This window comes from Pleurodeles waltl, chromosome 2_1 (assembly GCF_031143425.1).
Source record: "Pleurodeles waltl isolate 20211129_DDA chromosome 2_1, aPleWal1.hap1.20221129, whole genome shotgun sequence".
NCBI classification, from domain to species: domain Eukaryota; kingdom Metazoa; phylum Chordata; class Amphibia; order Caudata; family Salamandridae; genus Pleurodeles; species Pleurodeles waltl.
The window spans coordinates 512911874-512929722 of NC_090438.1; the positions used below are offsets into that span (position 1 = coordinate 512911874).

Below are 17849 nucleotides of genomic sequence, written 5' to 3' on the forward strand. Positions count from 1 at the left end.
AGCGTAGTGGTAAGTGGAATTTACCGCCAATGTCATAATGAGGGCCTAAGTGTTACTCCAAACATCTTCTGCTCACTCTACCCCAATAGCATTTTGCCGTTCTCTACTGTATACACTCTACCCATAATGGACTTACTCTTTAAGTTTAATTGAGAATCAAAGCAACCCAAAAAGGGTACACCTTGTACGACAATAACCTACAGGAGTTGCATGGGTATCTATCGACTTCAAATGAGGTAATTTGAGATACATACCTATATCAGTTATAGTGTAAGGTGAGAAAGAGTCCACCTACATATTCACATTTACTCCAGCAATCATTACTCTGCACTTGGATAGATAATAAGTTTCCTCCACGTTCTGTCCCTTGTATTGATTAATGTCAGCGTATAAAACATCACTAAGTAAATCTGACACACTGACAACTAAAACGTCATCATCATCTGATATATCCTCTTAGGCCATTTCTGCCGGCCCCCGGGGGCAGAGCAGAAAAGCTCACTAGACACCAGGGCTATATTATTTTTAGGCCATTTCTGTTTACCCCCCAACACCCCGGAGGCAGATCGGCCTAATATAATTAGGCCGATCTGCCTCCAGGGGGGAGGCAGAAACCTCTAGTCACCAGGGATATATATATATATATATATATATATTTGTATTTACTTTATGTTTTATGTATGGGGAGTGACCCCTTAGGCAAAGGTCGCTCCCCTGGGGGGCAAATTGTATTTAGGCCATTTCTGCCCCCCTTGGAGGCAGATCGGCCTATTTTTGTTAGGCCAATCATCCCCCAAGGGGGGCAGAAACCACTGAATACCAAGGATTGGTGTGTCTATGTGTGTGTTTTGTTTGGGGGGCAGCCCCTTGGGCAATGGTCGCTCCTCATGGGGACACATTACTGTTGGCCATATCTGCCGCCGTTGGGGGCAGATTGGCCTATTTTTTGCCCAAGGGAGGCAGAAAGCTCACCAGAGACAGGGGAAGATTTTTTTTTTTTTTTTTTAAATGAGAGGGTGGGGTTATGGCCGTACCCCCACCCCAAATAAATGGGGCCAAAGTTGTTCTGCCCACTAGTGGGGCAATTACCCCGATCCACACCCCGGGGGGGCAGAAAGTCTACTAGATGCCATGAAATTAAAATTTAAAAAAAGAAAAAAAATTGTGGGGTGGTGACTACAAACCAGTATGGGCCTGGTTATGCCCTCACCCTAACTAAAGGGGCTAAACGTCATTCAGCTCTCCCCCGCACACTAAAACATCTTATCCCATGGCAAGCAAGAGAACATTTAATTTTTTTGTTTTTTGTTTTACATTTGAGCCTTGAGAGCTTGGGCACTCTCATAATGGAATAGTGAGGGCTGCTCTTTTTTTTTTTTTTTTTTTTTTTTACTTTGGGACGCTGCCATGTAGAAAAATCCACAAGACCTAGACACATCTGAAAACTAAACCTCTAGTTGATTCCAGGGTGGTGTGCTTCACATGCACCCGCACCATTTCCTTACCCACAATGCCCTGCAAACCTGCAACTCTGCTGGTAACACATTTTTCCCACATTTTTGTGATGGAACTTTCCGGAATCTGCAGGAATCCTCAAAATTCCTACCACCCAGCATTGTCTCATCTATACCGATAACATTTCTGCTGCAATTGTAAGCCTTAAAATGTGTTGTTTTCAAACTGCCCTTTTGGACAAACTTTGAATACCCCTTGATTTTGACATGTTTTTGGCTCTTCCCTGTCACAAACACTTGGCCCACCTACACAAGTGAGGAATCATTTTTACCGGGAGACTAAGGGGACCGTTGGGTGGTAGGAAATGTGTCCCGGTGCAGTGATCCCACACAGAAATGTGGGAAAAATTTTATTTTTTAGCTAAATTTGAGGTTTGCTGAGGATTTTGGGTAAGAAAACATTGGGGGATCCACGCAAGTCACACCTCCCTTGAATCCCTCGGGTGTCTAGTTTTCAGAAATGACTGGGTTTGGTAGGTTTCCCTAGATGGCTGCTGAGCCCAGGACCAAAAACGCAGGTGCCCCCGGCAAAAACAGGTCGTTTTCTAGTTGATAATTTTGATGTGTCCAGATAGTTTTTTGGGGCATTTCGCGTCGCGGGCACTAGGCCTACCCACACAAGTGAGGTACCATTTTTATCGGGAGACTTGGGGGAACGCTGGGTGGAAGGAAATTTGTGGCTCCTCTCAGATTCCAGAACTTTCGGTAACCGAAATGTGAGAAAAAAGTGGTTTTTTAGCCACATTTTGAGGTTTGCAAAGGATTCTGGGTAACAGAACCTGGTGAGAGCCCCACAAGTCACCCCATCTTGGATTCCCCTAGGTCTCTAGTTTTCAAAAATGCACAGGTGTAGTAGGTTTCCCTAGGTGGCGGCTTTGCTAGAGGCCAAAATCCACAGGTAGGCACTTTGCAAAAAAACACCTCTGTTTTCTTTGGGAAAATTTGATGTGTCCACTTTGTGTTTTGGGGCACTTCCTGTCGCGGGCGCTAGCCTACCCACACAAGTGAGGTACCATTTTTATCGGGAGACTTGGGGGAACATAGAATAGCAAAACAAGTGTTATTGCCCCTGGTCTACAGTTTTTCCTTACAAATATAAGACAGTGTGTAAAAAAACAAAAAGTCTATTTAAGAAATGCCCGGTAATTCACATGCTAGTATGGGCACCCCAGAATTCAGAGATGCTCCTCAACACCTTATCTTGTGCCCATTTTGGAAATACAAAGGTTTTCTTGATACCTATTTTTTCACTCTTTATATTTCAGGAAATGAATTGCTGTATACCCGGTATAGAATGAAAACCCACTGCAAGGTGCAGCTCATTTATTTGCTCTGGGTAACTAGGGGTCTTGATGAACCTACAAGCCGTATATATCCCCGCAACCAGAAGAGTCCAGCAGACGTGATGGTATATTGCAGGAAAAAGTTACAGAGTAAAACGTAGAGACAAATGGCTGTTTTTTTACCTCAATTTCAATATTTTTTTATTTCACTTGTTATTTTCTGTAGGAAATCCTTGTAGGATCTACACAAATTACCCATTGCTGAATTCAGACTTTTGTCTACTTTTCAGAAATGTTTAGGTTTCTGGGATCCAGCATTGGTTTCACACCCATTTCTGTCACTGACTGGAAGGAGGCTGGAAGCACAAAAAATAGTAAAAATGGGGTATGTCCCAGTAAAATGCCAGAAATGTGTTGAAAAATTGGGGTTTCTGATTCAAGTCTGCCTGTTCCTGAAAGCTGGTAAGCTGGTGATTTTAACACTGCACCCCCTTTGTTGATGCCCATTTCAGGGAAAAAAAACACAAGCCTTCTTCTGCAGCCTTTTTTCCATTTTTTATTTTTTATTTTTACTGTATTTTGGCTAATTTCTGTGCCTCCTTCAGAGGAACCCACAAAGTCTGGGTACCTCTAGAATCCCTAGGATGTTAGAAAAAAGGAGAGTTTCAGGGTCTGGACTCAGCTAGTGGACTGGATACCTCCCCTGGCTGGGATCTTTCATTCCCAGGTGAATTTACGGAGGAGGCAGCTTCCGATCACTCTGTCATAAGGAAGGCTGCAGATTTTCTGGAGCTTCCATGGCCATCTTCGGAAATAAAAACAAACATTTTAACAGAGGTATTACATCCTTCCTCCACTTCGGCGGAGCCCCTGCTCCCTTTCAATAATGCTCTTACTGAGCCTATTTTGGAGGTTTGGAGAAAGCCTGTTACACGCCAGAAAAAAGGACGCAAATTTGGTGTAGGTAGCTTATGTGGACAAAAAGTTACAAAGGCCTAAGCGCGCCCTGCCCTAGATAGCCAAAAAAAGGCCTGGCACCTGAGGGGGAAAAGGCCTGGCAGCGAAGGGGTTAATACTGAGATGTGGGAGGAGGCATCTTCTAATATTTTGCAGCATTTACCGTCCTTTTTAATGTAGGTTCCCCTACACTTAATAATTTCTCTTGAATTTTAAGACTACTAGTACGGTTAATCAATTGATCACGTATGATTTCATCATGCAAATCCTTAAACTTGCATGACACCGCTGGCACTTGCAAACATCCTACATACTGTTCTGTAGTCTCCCCAGGTTGTTGACATCTTGAAAATAATTTATGCCGCTCTACAACGACATTTCGTTTTCTGCTATGGTGATCACTTAAGACCTTGATAGCTTTGCCATAAACATCTTCCCCTCCACCTCATCTTCGTCATACTGGATACCAGGGGATGATTAACTTCTTAATATTTTTGTACCCTCTATACCCAAATTATGTTTGAGTAACACCAATTTGCGTTTGGGAACAAAAATATCACCACCAATGACCTTTCCAGTCTTCCCACCACATCACTGGTTGCCCAGGATATTACAAAACCATTGGTGGTGCCAATATAGATTCCAAACTACGCAGCCATGTACACATAAGCTCAATACAAATAACAATAAACGCAGTCACATCAATCTAGACTATTTTTTTTTTTTTTTTTTTTAATATGTGGCACAAAATTATTTTTCTGAGCCTGTTCTTTTCCTGTGTTCTTGTGCCTATTCTTTTTCTCTATTCTTTTCCTGTGTTCTTGTGACTGTATCTTGAAGTTTCCATTATGATTTTGTAATCTATTTTAATCTATTTTTACAATAGTAACATCTAATTAAGTCCTTTATCTGTTTCCTTGTTATGACAAAAAATGTAGTCCTTCTTTATTTCACTGCTGTAGAACTCCTAATGTAGTCCTTTACCTGTTTTACTGCTTTAAAATCCCTCCCGATGATAAACTCACCTTAGTATAGAAGAACAAGTTACTTACCTTTGGTAACTTTTTCTGGTGGATACAGTAGCTACCTGTGGATTCCTCACCTTATGAATTCTCCCAATGGGCCAGCATTTGACGGAAACTTTCTTCCCGTCTGATGTCATCGTGGAAATAATACTGTGAGGAATCCACAGGTAGCTACTGTAACCACCAGAAAAAGCGTTACCGAAGTTAAGTAACTTGTTCCTCTGAGGAATACAACTAACTGTGGATTCCTCACCTTATGATTAGAGTCCCAAAGCAGTAATGTACTCAGAAGTGGGTGCCTGGCCTGTCACACCAAGAAATCCTGCAACACAGAACGTGCCAAATAGCCGTCCCTCCTAACTTCCGAATCCAAGCAATAATGCTTCACGAAAGTGTGGAGGGAAGCCCAAGTTGCTGCCTTGCAAATATCCACCACTGGTAAACCTCTAGCCAAGGCCGAAGTGGAAGACTTAGCCTTGGTGGAATGGGCTCTAATACCCTCAGGAGGAACCTTCTTTGTCAATGAATAACAGATCTTTATGCAAAGAATGAACCAACTGGATATGGTTCTCCTATGGACAGCTTTGCCTTTCATCTTGCCCACATATTCAACTTAAGAGTTGGTCACCCACACAAAAGACTTTTGTTCTTTCAATATAAAAACTCAGGGCTCTTCTCAGGTCAAGGCGATGAAGTCTTTCTTCCTCCTTTGAAGGGTGAGAAGGAGGGTAGAAGGATGAAAGAGTAATAGACTGCCCCATATGGAAGGGAGTGACAACTTTAGTAAGGAAAGCCGCTCTGGTTCTCAACACCACTTTGTCAACATAAAAAGATGTAAAGGGAGGTATGACACTAAGAGCCTGAAGCTCACTCACACGCCTAGCAGACGTGATAGCTAGAAGGAAGACTGTTTTTAAGACTAACAGTCTCAGTGAACAAGAATGCATAGGCTCAAACAGTGAACCCATTAAAAATGTTAAAACCAAAGTCAAATCCCACTGAGGCATGAGAAACGGAATGGAAACCTATTAGTCAGACCTCTCAAGAACCTAACAACTATAGGAGATTTAAACAAGGAAGGTTGATCAGGAAAGCATAGAAAGGCAGACAGCGCTGATAAATAGCCTTTCACAGTTGCAACTGCACAACTCTTCTGTGCTAAAGAAAGGGCAAACAGCAGAACATCAGATAAATGGGCCTTTAAGGGATCAATTTGGCTCTCTCCACACCAAGTAAAAAAATGTTGCCCATCTGTTGGCATAGACAATCTTGGTGGAGTGTCGCCTGGCGGTTAAATTAACATCCACCACTTCTGGAGGGAGAGAAAAACAACTCAGAATGCCACGTTCAATATCCAGACATGCAGGCTCTGGAGGTGGGGGTGTCGAACCTGCCCTTGCGACTGTGAGAGTAGGTCTGCCCTGTGAGGGAGACGGAGCAGAGGGCACAGTGAGAGTTGGAGAAGGTCTGTGTACCACACCCTTCTTGGCCAATCCGGAGCTATTGAAATGACTTGAGTCCTCTCTTGCTGAATCTTCCTCAAGACCAGAGGAATCAAGGGTATGGGTGGGGGGGACACAAAGTAACTGGTTGCACCAAGACATCTGAAACGCGTCCCCCAATGCTCCTTGCACCAGATATTGGACACTGCAGGACGACGGGCAGTGCGCATTCTCCAGAGTGGCAAACAGGTCTACCTGTGGAAAACCCCACATCCGTAAGATATGAAGAACCAGGTCTGGACGGAGACGCCATTGTGATCGGCCAAGAAACGCCGAATGAGACTGTCCACACGTATGTTGAGAACCCCGGATAGATGGTTTGCTACTAAGCAAATCCAATAGTCCTGAGCCAAGGACCAGAGCCGTAGAGCCTCTCTGCAGAGAAGGTACGAACCTACTCCTCCCTGCTTGTTGATGTACCACATCGCGGTAGTGTTGTCCGTCAAGACCTGAACTGACAGACAGTGAAGGGACGGGAGGAAGGCCTTGAGAGCCAAACGTATCGCCCGCAATTCTAACAGATTGATGTGAAACATCTGTTCCACTGGAGACTAATGACCTTTGATCTCCAGGTCCCCCAGATGAGCTCCCCACCCTAGAGTGGAAGCATCTGTTATGACCGTGGCCACTGGAGGTGGTAAACAAAACGGCCTTCCTTGGGAAAGGTGCCGTCCACAGCCCACCATCATAGATCCGTTGCAGCGTCTCTGGAGATTGTTATCGACTCCGAGATCCCCTTTGTGTTGAAACCGCTGCTTGCAGAGGCACCATTGGAGAGACTTCATGTGGCAGGGTGCATGAGTAACCAACAGAGTGCAAGAAGCAAACAGACCGAGCAGATGTAGGACCTTGAGGACTGGAACAACCGCTTCATTTTGAAACATTGGAACCAACGCCTGAAAGTCCTGAATCCACTGAGGCGGAGGATAGGCCCAAATCAATGTTGTATTCACTACTGGCCCTATGAATGGGAGGCGCTGAGCGGGCTCCAGGGGAGACTTGGGCATGTTCACCGTAAAGGCCAGATTGAACAACAACTGTGTTGTCATTTGCAGGTGATGCAGCACAAGTTCTAAGGGCTTGGCTTTTATCACCCAATCCCTTCCTTCGGAGGTCTGCTGCAACCACCGCCATCACCTTCGTGAAGACTTGAGGTGCGGAAGTAAGACCAAAAGGAAGGACCGCAAACTGGTAGTGTTGCGACCCCACCACAAACCGGAGATACTTCCTGTGACTTGAGAATGGGGATATGAAAATATGCATCCTGCACGTCGACAGATACCATCCAATCCTCCTCATTCAACGCCAGAAGCACCTGTGCTAGAGTCAGCACTTTGAATTTCTCCTGTTTGAGGAACCAATTCAAAATCCTCAGGTCCAGGATAGGCCTCAATCGACCATACTTCTTGGAAATCAGGAAATATCTTGAATAGCAACCCTGACCCCTTTCCTGCTCTGGAACAAACTCCAATGCACCTTTTAATATAAGGACTTGAACCTCCTGCTGCAGCAACAGGAGATGATCTTCTGAATAAAACGAAGGACGGAAAGGGATGGGAGCAGGAAACTCCCATAAAGGAAGGGCATAACCTTTCCCCACAATATTTAGCACCAAGAGTCCGATGTGACTAACTCCCGTTCGTGGAGAAAATGAAATATCCTGCCCCCTACGGGAGAAGCATTACTTAAGATGGATGGAAAACTAGGGCTGCTCTCCTTGTTGTATTCCCCCAGAGGAAGAGGATTAGGCAGGGTGCTGTTGCGTGGTTCCCTGTGTCCTAACCCTCCCCGCCTTCTAAAAGATCTATAGGGAGGGTTGGCAAGCTGTTGAGTGCTGGACTGAGATATGCGGATCCACGGCCAAACCCCCTAAATCTGCAAAACGATCTGAAGGGAGTAGATGCAGAAGCCTGTAGCCCCAGAGATCTCACCATTGCCCTGCTGTCCTTGAAATGTTCTAAAGCAGAGTCCGCCTTGGCACCAAACAACTTTTCACCCGGGAGGTCCAATAAAGTAGCCTGGACATCAGTCAAAACCCATAAGACCTTAGCCACGCATGTCTCCTGGTGGCCACTGAAGTACCCATTGCCCTGGCCACTGAGTCTGCTGTACCCAGACCAGACTGGATAAACTGTTTGCCCACCACTTGGGTGTCCAAAACGAAATCGTCAAACTGCACCTGCATATCAGGAGGCAAGTTAGGTACCACAGCTCTAGCCTTGTCCATCAGGGCATGATCATATCTACCCAGCACACAGGTAGCATTGACTGATTTTAGGGCCATACTACAAGAAAAAAAGGTCTTTAGCTGCTTGCTCCATCCTCTTGAATTCCCTATCCGATGGAGTAGCATTAAAGGAACCAGGTGCAGAACATGCAGAAGAAGAAGCCTGGACCACCAAGCTCTCAGTAGTCGGATGTTGGGATAAAAATCCTGGATCTCCAGGACCAACCCTGTACCTCCTTGCTACAGTTCTGGATACAGCTGGCGTGTAACAGGCTTTCTCCAAACCTCCAAAATAGGCTCAGTAAGAGCATTATTGAAAGGGAGCAGGGGCTCCGCCGAAGTGGAGGAAGGATGTAATACCTCTGTTAAAATGTTTGTTTTTATTTCCGAAGATGGCCATGGAAGCTCCAGAAAATCTGCAGCCTTCCTTATGACAGAGTGATCGGAAGCTGCCTCCTCCGTAAATTCACCTGGGAATGAAAGATCCCAGCCAGGGGAGGTATCCAGTCCACTAGCTGAGTTCAGACCCTGAAACTCTCCCAAGGGCTCAGAAATCTCGCCTTCCTCCAAAAACTGTCAATGGTATTCCTGTTGTTCCAAGAGCCTCAATGCTCTCCTCCTCGACCTCAGCTTGGCCTCCAACCTCGGCATCGATAGAGTTAACCGACGTCACCAGCTTCAAGACAGATGGACGTGGCAAAGCAGAAGGAGATGCACTCCGTCCCGACCGGGACCCATCTGGTGCCGAAGTTGACTCCATCAGTGCCGTTAGCATCATATGAGGTGACGTTATCAGTGCCGAACCAGCACCCTCAACCTGATAGAAAGGTACAAATGGAGCCGACTTGTATGGAGCTGGCAAGCCCAAGGAGAACGCTAATAGACCCGTGGGACCAGCCGGTGCACCAACAGGGGCCATAGCTTTATTAAAAATGCTGAACAGAGCATCCAGAAAAGCCACCGGATCCGCTCCTGGAGTCGGGAAGGCAGGAAACCTCTGTTCATCATGCAGCGCTTGGGTCAGATCCAAAACCTGTGCACCCGACTCATGAACCAAAACAGGCGAAAAATGAGTTGGAGGACTCGCTGAAGACTTGACGACCTCGATCAGTGATGGTGCCAGAGAAGCCTGAGGACTGAGGGTGGAGAGTAACCGTAGGACTGACCTCCCAAGCCATACGGCATTGTCTAGGAGACCGAGATCGATCTCTAGAAGAACGGCATTGAGAATCGTGCCAGCGCCGCTTCTTGTGTGACCGTGACGACTTTTAGGATGAAGAGTCCCTTGTCTTGGACCTCCGGAGACTCCTGTGTCCTTTTTTCGCTTTTGCTAAGACGAGCTTAGCTTCTCTTTCTTTTAACGCCTTTGAATTCATCTTCTGGCAAGAAACCCACCCTTCCACATCGTGGTCTGAACTACGACACTATAAACAGTCTTCAAGAGGGTCCGTGACTGACATACGACCCCCGTACTCATGACAATGCTTAAAACCTGACTTCTTAGGTGGAGACATTGTAACAGGTACAATGAGACACCTTGGAAACAGTAGTTGTACGAGAGCAAGGAAAAAGGGGTCGAAGGCACGGAAAAAAAGGGAACTGATGTCAGCACGCCAGCGAGGACCTCTTATTGACACAATTACGTCAGACAGAGTCATATACGAAGCCGTGCAATTGTGACGTCCTTGTCGACGTGAAGAGCTGGGAAGAAAGTTTCTGTTTAATGCTGGTGCATTGGGAGAATTAATAAGGTAAGGAATCCACAGGTAGTTGTATCCATCAGAAAAAGCGTATAACTGGTCAATTACATTCTGCTCTTAAATCTGCTCCATTTGACCCAACATAAAATACAACACACATGAAAACAGAATGGTAGAAAATGCAGTGCAAACATATAGTTAGCCCCTAGAGGACGTAGTGTATTGCACATTTTCAGGGCTGGCTGGCCTACTACAATATTACAATTAAGGCCCTTAAAACATTCACTAAAGACCCTGAATGGTGGGAGGGGTTAATATTTTGTGGTCCCCACTAACCTTGTGTGGGAATCCAGATATGATGTAGGCAGAAAGAGCACATTGTCATGAACGTTCTGGTGGTGGTCTCATTGTCCTAGGACAACCACAGGCTGAGTTATGGGCAAAAATGTTTTGTAAAAGAATGCTTGCAAAGCATTATGGGTTGAGCTTCCAGAGTGCAGTGTGTATTGTAGTATCAGTTCTCCCACCGTCAGAAGAGCCGCTTTGAGGATTTCTGTTTTTTTGTTTAACGTAAAGCCTTTATCAATTACAGGTGTTTTTGTGAAAGCTATGGAGCGCGAAGGGGAGAACCAAAAGAAATTACTCTGATTAGGTAACAGTGTGAACAATATGACCAGTACTTCAATACCATCGATGGAGTTCACGTTGTTCCACGCTGTGAGCGCCATGGCTGTCATGGAGCACAAAGGGGAGAGACAAAAGAAAAACAGTTCTCCCACACTGAAGTATATCAGCACTTGTGCAATAATCCATGTTAACACGGTCAGCCTGCAAGGCAGTAACAAAACCTTCTCCAAGACAGGACAAGCGTAAAGCATTTACCAATGACATCAGAAGATTTTTGAAAAGCAAGCCCACAAACGAGTGAAATTGATGGGCTGCTATGGGTGTGGTTAAAAGCCCACAGAATACTTACAACAGGTCAAAAAGCACTTGCACGCTCGACCTAAAAAAGGTGCTATGATGTGGTCAGCTTGGTCACTTTGTGGCATTTCTTTTCTTTTTTTTTTTTTTACACCCTCCTGTTAATTAACACCCGTCTTCCCTTTTTCCACCCCCATCTGCCCTATCATTCTTCACCCCCTCCCAACTGGCAAAGGCAATAGCTCACCCACAGGCAGCCCTATTGGCTTTGCCATTGCTTTTTCCTCTATTATTTTTCTGCCCAAGAGAGCTCTTCATTCAGGAAGCAACACTGGTAAGTGAAGAGATTTAAGAACGTGATCTTCACTAGTCTGTGAACCACAACATTCTCTGCTAAATAGGGGCTCCTAATATGAAGCAAATGTGTACACAATATCTAAGGGATGTGTAAGGATGGAGTCATCTGACCTCAAACAAATGACATATTTTGTGATTCTCTCTAGCACAACTATGTAGCTAGTAATCTCCTGAAGCCAGTGGCATAACGAAACAAAGGAGGAGGGGAGTGCTGCAACGTATCCTTGGGATCCGCCCCAAATACCTACTCCCGGCCCAGTCAAGGGCATGCCGCCCGTGCACAGTGTACTGTGCGGTAGGGGTCCCTGAAGCTCGGCCCACCTTTGTTACGCCACTGCCTGATGCTCATGTCAGCTTTGGTTTAATAGGGGCTCGTTCTGCAACCTATGTGAGCATCAAGTTACGTTTTTAGACTGTCTCGAGGCATCTGTAGGATGTGAATTGTATTGCGTCTTTATTCAGTATTTCAGTTAATTTAAATTTTTACTTTTTGCAACAGCTAAGTCACGCATTAGAATGCCTCTCAAGTCACGTTTCCCTCTGTCCATAGCATCTGTCCTGATAGGACAGAACCAGTATTTTCTTCAACGAATGTACACAAATGTGATCCAAGCAACTCTTTTCTGTGGTTGTCCTGCAAATCATGGCATTCATAAACGACTGTGTTCTGTGGGAGAACGTGAACTAAATCTAAACTCGGCAAGGTTGGGGCGTGGTCAGTTATCCAGATGTACGACATGCCTCAGCAAGGGTTCTTTCATTAAGTAGTATTCTATTTGAAGGGGAGTGCCATCTAGACAGGACTTCCATGTATAGTTCTTATCTGTCGGAACGGTTTGGATTAAGATTTCCACGGTTTGGTGATTCTTAAAGAACTCAAAGAAAGAGATAAATGAATAATATTTTCAATCACTGGATATCTCATGTCAGATAATACTTTTACAATAAAAGAAGGAGCCTTAGAAAAGTAATGAAAACAGTGAGCCAAATGGGAAAAAGCACAGTACCTTTTTTTTAAGATACTTCGGTTTATAATGTTTCTTTTGATAGGACAATACTAAAGAAACGTGGAGCCCAATAATATCACCATGTGGCAAATGAAAATCCAGAGTAAGTGGTCAATATCAAAATTGATGCAGTAAGTTGAAGAGGTACTGTCAACTCAGATAAAAGGCAATTTTTAAGTTAAAGCAAGGTGTATGCTTACCTCCAGTATCAGTTCTTTTAAAAGCACCGAATTTTTCAGGACATAATTCACATTTCTAATAAAACAAAAGAACATTAAACAATGAAAGCAATATATGGCACACAGCGTAAGATCAGTTTTCCTACTTGCCATTGTTTCATTAAAACTCTTAAATGTTGCATGATAACGGAGGTACTTTATAAAACACAAATACAAAATGATTAAAAAATATATCCTTCCATATACCTATACTTGTGTTTGTAACAGTACTTTACGTATGAAATAATGAACCCTATGGCGGAGCGAATAAAGCAACAGAAAAGAACAAGGAACCGATCATTTGCCAAGTAAAATCGGAGATTGTGTCCTTAAAATGAAGAGTAACATGACAAACATGCGGGCAAATGGGGGTGAAGAGTGATGTGGTTATTCCACAGAGTTCTAGAGTATTATTTTTTTCATACTTAATACATGCATGAGCGTGCATTTATCAACACGTCCTCACGTAATATACGAAATGACACAACAATCAACTAACTGCAGACGTAGCAAACTGCGAAAGTGTAACTACTTGGTGGCCAGTTTATTCGGCATGATGCGTAGGTAAAAGTGCTTGTGTGGTGTCGTCACTCGCACCACGAATGTACCAATGTCCTGATCACATTTCTCTGAAAACACTTGGAAATTGTAACCGTACGCCCTGATAGGGTGGGGGCTTTTAGCGACACTAGTCCTTACTCTACATTACTGAAGTTGATGACTGTGTACTGACATTGATTTACTGTTGGACTATTCATTGCCACACTGACCAACACAGTCAACCTGCTCAACCAGCCCCGACAGTTAATTTTTATCTTGAAACGGCAGGTGACAAATGACAAAAAATACACCAGTATTTTTACAGGGGCCACTGCTGTTCAAGCCGATATATACATTGGGTGCACACCTTCCTGCTGCATCTAGGACGTTAATTGCACTCTAGGATCTAAAAAAAAACAGTACTCAAAGACGTGAAGTAATGAACACTGCAGACACTTCTGTTTGTTTTTCACCTTCCTCATAACCTGTGTAAATTAGGTTTACCATTCTACATTAGCCAACCGCAACAAACTATGCAGCATGTCAGGCAGCTGAGCAGAGTGATGGTTCACACTTCCCATAATCTCGAGTACTGCAGCTTCAACCAACCCCCCCGCTTGAGTTGCTCAGTTTCTCAAAGCATGAATCTCACAACAGGAATATTGGTCCTAAATGTTGCAATATCCCTGTCCTTTTTTTTTTCAATTCTTTATTAAACTTTTATAAGTGAACAAATAACTATAGATTGTACAAAAAGATAAAGAAAGAACTTAGATTCACATTAAAGAGATTCCAGTGTACAGTGAAATGTTTAGATATTTTCCATAAATAAAACATTGTTAATTATATAATATCTGATATTCTTGACAGAGAAATAATAAGCAAATATATATTATGTCAAAATGATAAAATATATTATTACAAAGTTACACTTATCTACAACTTAACTAGAGAGAGAGAAAAAAAAAATGATTGTCAAAAATGTTGAAAATATAATAATGGCATAAGATATTATTTATGAATTATTGAACATTTAAAGAAATACACAAGAGAAGTGAAATTATTAGCTAGTCAAGAATACATTCCATATTTGGTCAAATTGTTGTAAGTTATTGTTTAATTTATATAGCATTCTTTCAAACTGGGCAATATCAAACATATCCTTTAACCACATTTGAGTAGATGGTAAAACATTAGATTTCCAAAAACGCAATATATTAACTTTGGCTACACTAATTGCAGTAGAAAGCCATCTATATAGATGTGAGGAAAGTGTGCCTAGACCTTGGGTATCATGTAGTAAAAATAGGCGAGGGGATTGTGGGGAGATATTGGGCAATACTTTCCTTAAATATTGTGATATTTGTATCCAGAATGGTTGGAGTGTAGTACAGTCCCATAGGATGTGAACGATATCACAATTGGTTTGGTCACATCTCCAGCAATTGGAATCATTACTAAGTTTAGCAGAGTAGAGTTTCAAAGGTGACCAATGCCATCTATGTAAAATTTTGAAGTAATTAAGTTTCATCCTTGCATCACGAATCCCTTTATTATAATTCTCTAAAAGTTTAGCCCAATCTTTATCTGTATAGGTAATGTTAAGTCGTGTAGACCACCAAGATTGTAGATCTTTGGATGTATTATCTGAAAAAGATTTATCAATTAGTAAAGAATATAGGCCAGATACTGTGCCTTTAAAATTTCTCCATATATAAATATGGCGTGCAATGGATGAGTGAATCAAAAGGTCTGAATTCAAGGATGTTATAGTGTTTAAAATCGATGTTATTAGTATATAGTTATGAAGTTGTGAGGTCGGGAGTCGATGTGTTTCTTGTAGTTGTGTAAATGATTTCAAAGAATTGTTTTGATTATATAAGTCTGATATGTTGTTGACTTTACATTTTTTCCAGATAAACCAATTTAGTTCTTTTCCTTTATGTATAATCGCTGAGTTATTCCATAACGGAGCATTTAAATGTATATGGACATTACAGTTTATAATTTTATGTGCTTTTTGCCATGCTAATTGGGATGAATATATGATTGGATTGGAGGATGGGGAGAATTTAGGACTTTTAGTATAATAAATCGCCAAAGAAGTGGTTGTTTTCAATAAATGTTGTTCCAATTTGACCCATATAGGTATCTTATCTTTCTCAGATATCATGGAGGTCGAGTGAGATAATTGTTGTGCTATCCAGTAAGTTTCCAGGTGTGGGAGTCTAAGGCCACCTTTTAGGGAGGATGAGTGTAATTTCGCACCACTTATACGGGGGGTTTTCCCTCCCCAAATGAAACGGCTTATTAGAAAGGTTGTATTTAAAAAAAAAAAAAAAAAATCTAAGTAAGGGGGAGTGATAGCATGTTAAAAACATAATTAAATTTCGGAATTGTGTTCATTTTAATAATCTGCACTCTTCCCCATAATGACAGATTCAGTTGAGACCATCTAACAAAGTCTCTTTTAAGTTTGTCTATAATGGGGTTCAAATTATCCATCGCAATATTTTTTAGTCCCGTATTGAGAAGGATCCCAAGGTATTTCAGTTGAGATGATTTCCAATTGAAAGGTAGATCCTCTAAAGTTGTTGAAGTGGTACAGGTGTTCATTGGCAAAGCTTCAAATTTAGACCAGTTGATCTTATATCCAGAGAATGCCGAGAAGTGAGTTAATAAATCAATCAGAGTGTTAATTGAGGTATTTGGGTTGGATAATGTGAGTAGAACACCATCAGCATAATAAAAAGCTTTTATCTCACCGTATAAAGTAGCGATACCGTGTATATTGATATTTTGCCTGATTGCAATAGCTAAGGGTTCTAATGCTATGAGGAATAACAAGGGAGAGAGAGGACATCCTTGACGTGTTCCACGTGAGATTTTAAAGTAGGGGGAAGTGAAGCCATTGCAAGTAATCGCAGCTGTAGGGGAGTTATACATTCCTTTAGCAAGCGTAATAAAATCTGGACCTATACCCATTCTATCCATGGTACGGAATAAATATCCCCATTCTACTCTATCAAATGCCTTTTCAGCGTCTAAGGATAAAAGGATATTTTTGTCTAGTTTATTACGTTGTTGCCATAACAGGTGCAGGATGGTTCGTAGATGGTCAGAGGAGGATCGCGATGGAACAAATCCTACTTGTGAGGGATGTATGAGAGACGTGATGACTGAATATAATCTTGTCGCTAATATTTTGGCCAAGATTTTAATATCAGAATTTATTAAAGATATGGGTCTATAGCTGGAGCATTCCAAAGTATCTTTATCGGGTTTAAGAAGTACAGTAATGCGCGCTCTTAGAAATTCAGGTGGGAAGTGGCCTTTGATTAGAGATTCATTAAAAAAGGAGTGTAGAATTGGAATAATTTGAGTTTTTGTGATTTTATAGAATTCTATGGGGAAGCCATCTTCTCCCGGGGCTTTATTTGTAGCTAGACATTCAATAGCTTTAGCTATCTCTTCTATTGATATATGTCCTTCTAATCTTTGTTTCTGTTCTTGAGACAATCTTGGGATTTTTAATTTTTTTAAGAATTCATCTTCCACTAGTGTATCTTCACAGTTCAAGGAGGTATAGAGTGTTTCATAGTATTGTTGAAATTGGGTTATTATATCCGTAGGTAGGGTAAGTAAGTCATTTGAAGAGTTCCTAATAGCAGAAATCGTTCTAGAAGATTCTTGTTGGCTTAATTGATAGGCTAAGAGACGTCCTGCTTTCTCCCCCCTTTCATAATGACGTTGTCGTATTAGGAATAAGCATTTTTCAGCTTGAGAGGTATATAAATTATTAAGTCTAAACTTGACTGATAATAATTTTTTTAGAAGGATAGGTGATTCTGATTTATTATAATCTTTCGTAAGCGATTGAGCTTCTTGTTCCAATGAGATCCTCTCTGCGTTCAATTTTTTTTTTTAAGTAGATAAGAATCCCTCATAATCATTCCTCTAATGACAGCCTTGCCTGCACCCCATAATACGCTTGCATCTGTGACGGAATCTTTGTTCTCATCTAGAAATTGATCCACATGTTGACATAGATCTAGTTTAGCTTGTGGTGTTTTATACATTGAAGTATTAAATCTCCAATGAGTTCTAGGAGATTGAGTAAGTCCAATATTGATGTGCAGATCTATTAAATCATGATCAGATATACTACAAGGAGTAATTCCTGCATGTGAAATTGACTGTATCAATGTTGGTGATGTTAAAAAATAATCTATTCTAGAACGAATGGAGTGTGCACTGGATGTAAAAGTATAGTCTCTATCATGTGGATGCAGTAAACGCCAAGGTTCTTGTAGAGCAAAGTCATCCATAAGATCTTTCAGGATATATCTGTCGGTAGAATGATGGGTATCTGGTTTACCAGATTTGTCAATAAATGGGTCTACTGTAACATTCCAGTCTCCACCAATCAGTACTTTGGTGGGTCCAAAAGATGAAAGTAATCTAGTAATTTTTTAAATAAATATTGTTTTGGAATCAGTAGGTGCATATATTGACCCTATAATCATATGGCTGTTTCTGACATGTATTTTAACGAATGCATATCTGCCTTCATCATCTGTCCAGGTTTTATAAGA

General features: G+C 42.1%; 1 protein-coding gene across 1 annotated transcript in view; it reads right to left on the bottom strand.

Annotated features, from left to right (window-relative positions):
* LOC138259929 (uncharacterized) overlaps positions 1 to 17849 on the bottom strand; it is a 430741-nt gene that overhangs the window by 131498 nt on the left and 281394 nt on the right. The window contains exon 3 of the mRNA XM_069207921.1: positions 12697 to 12751. Coding sequence (XP_069064022.1) covers positions 12697 to 12751 — 55 coding nt within the window. The remainder of the gene's footprint in view (positions 1 to 12696; positions 12752 to 17849) is intronic.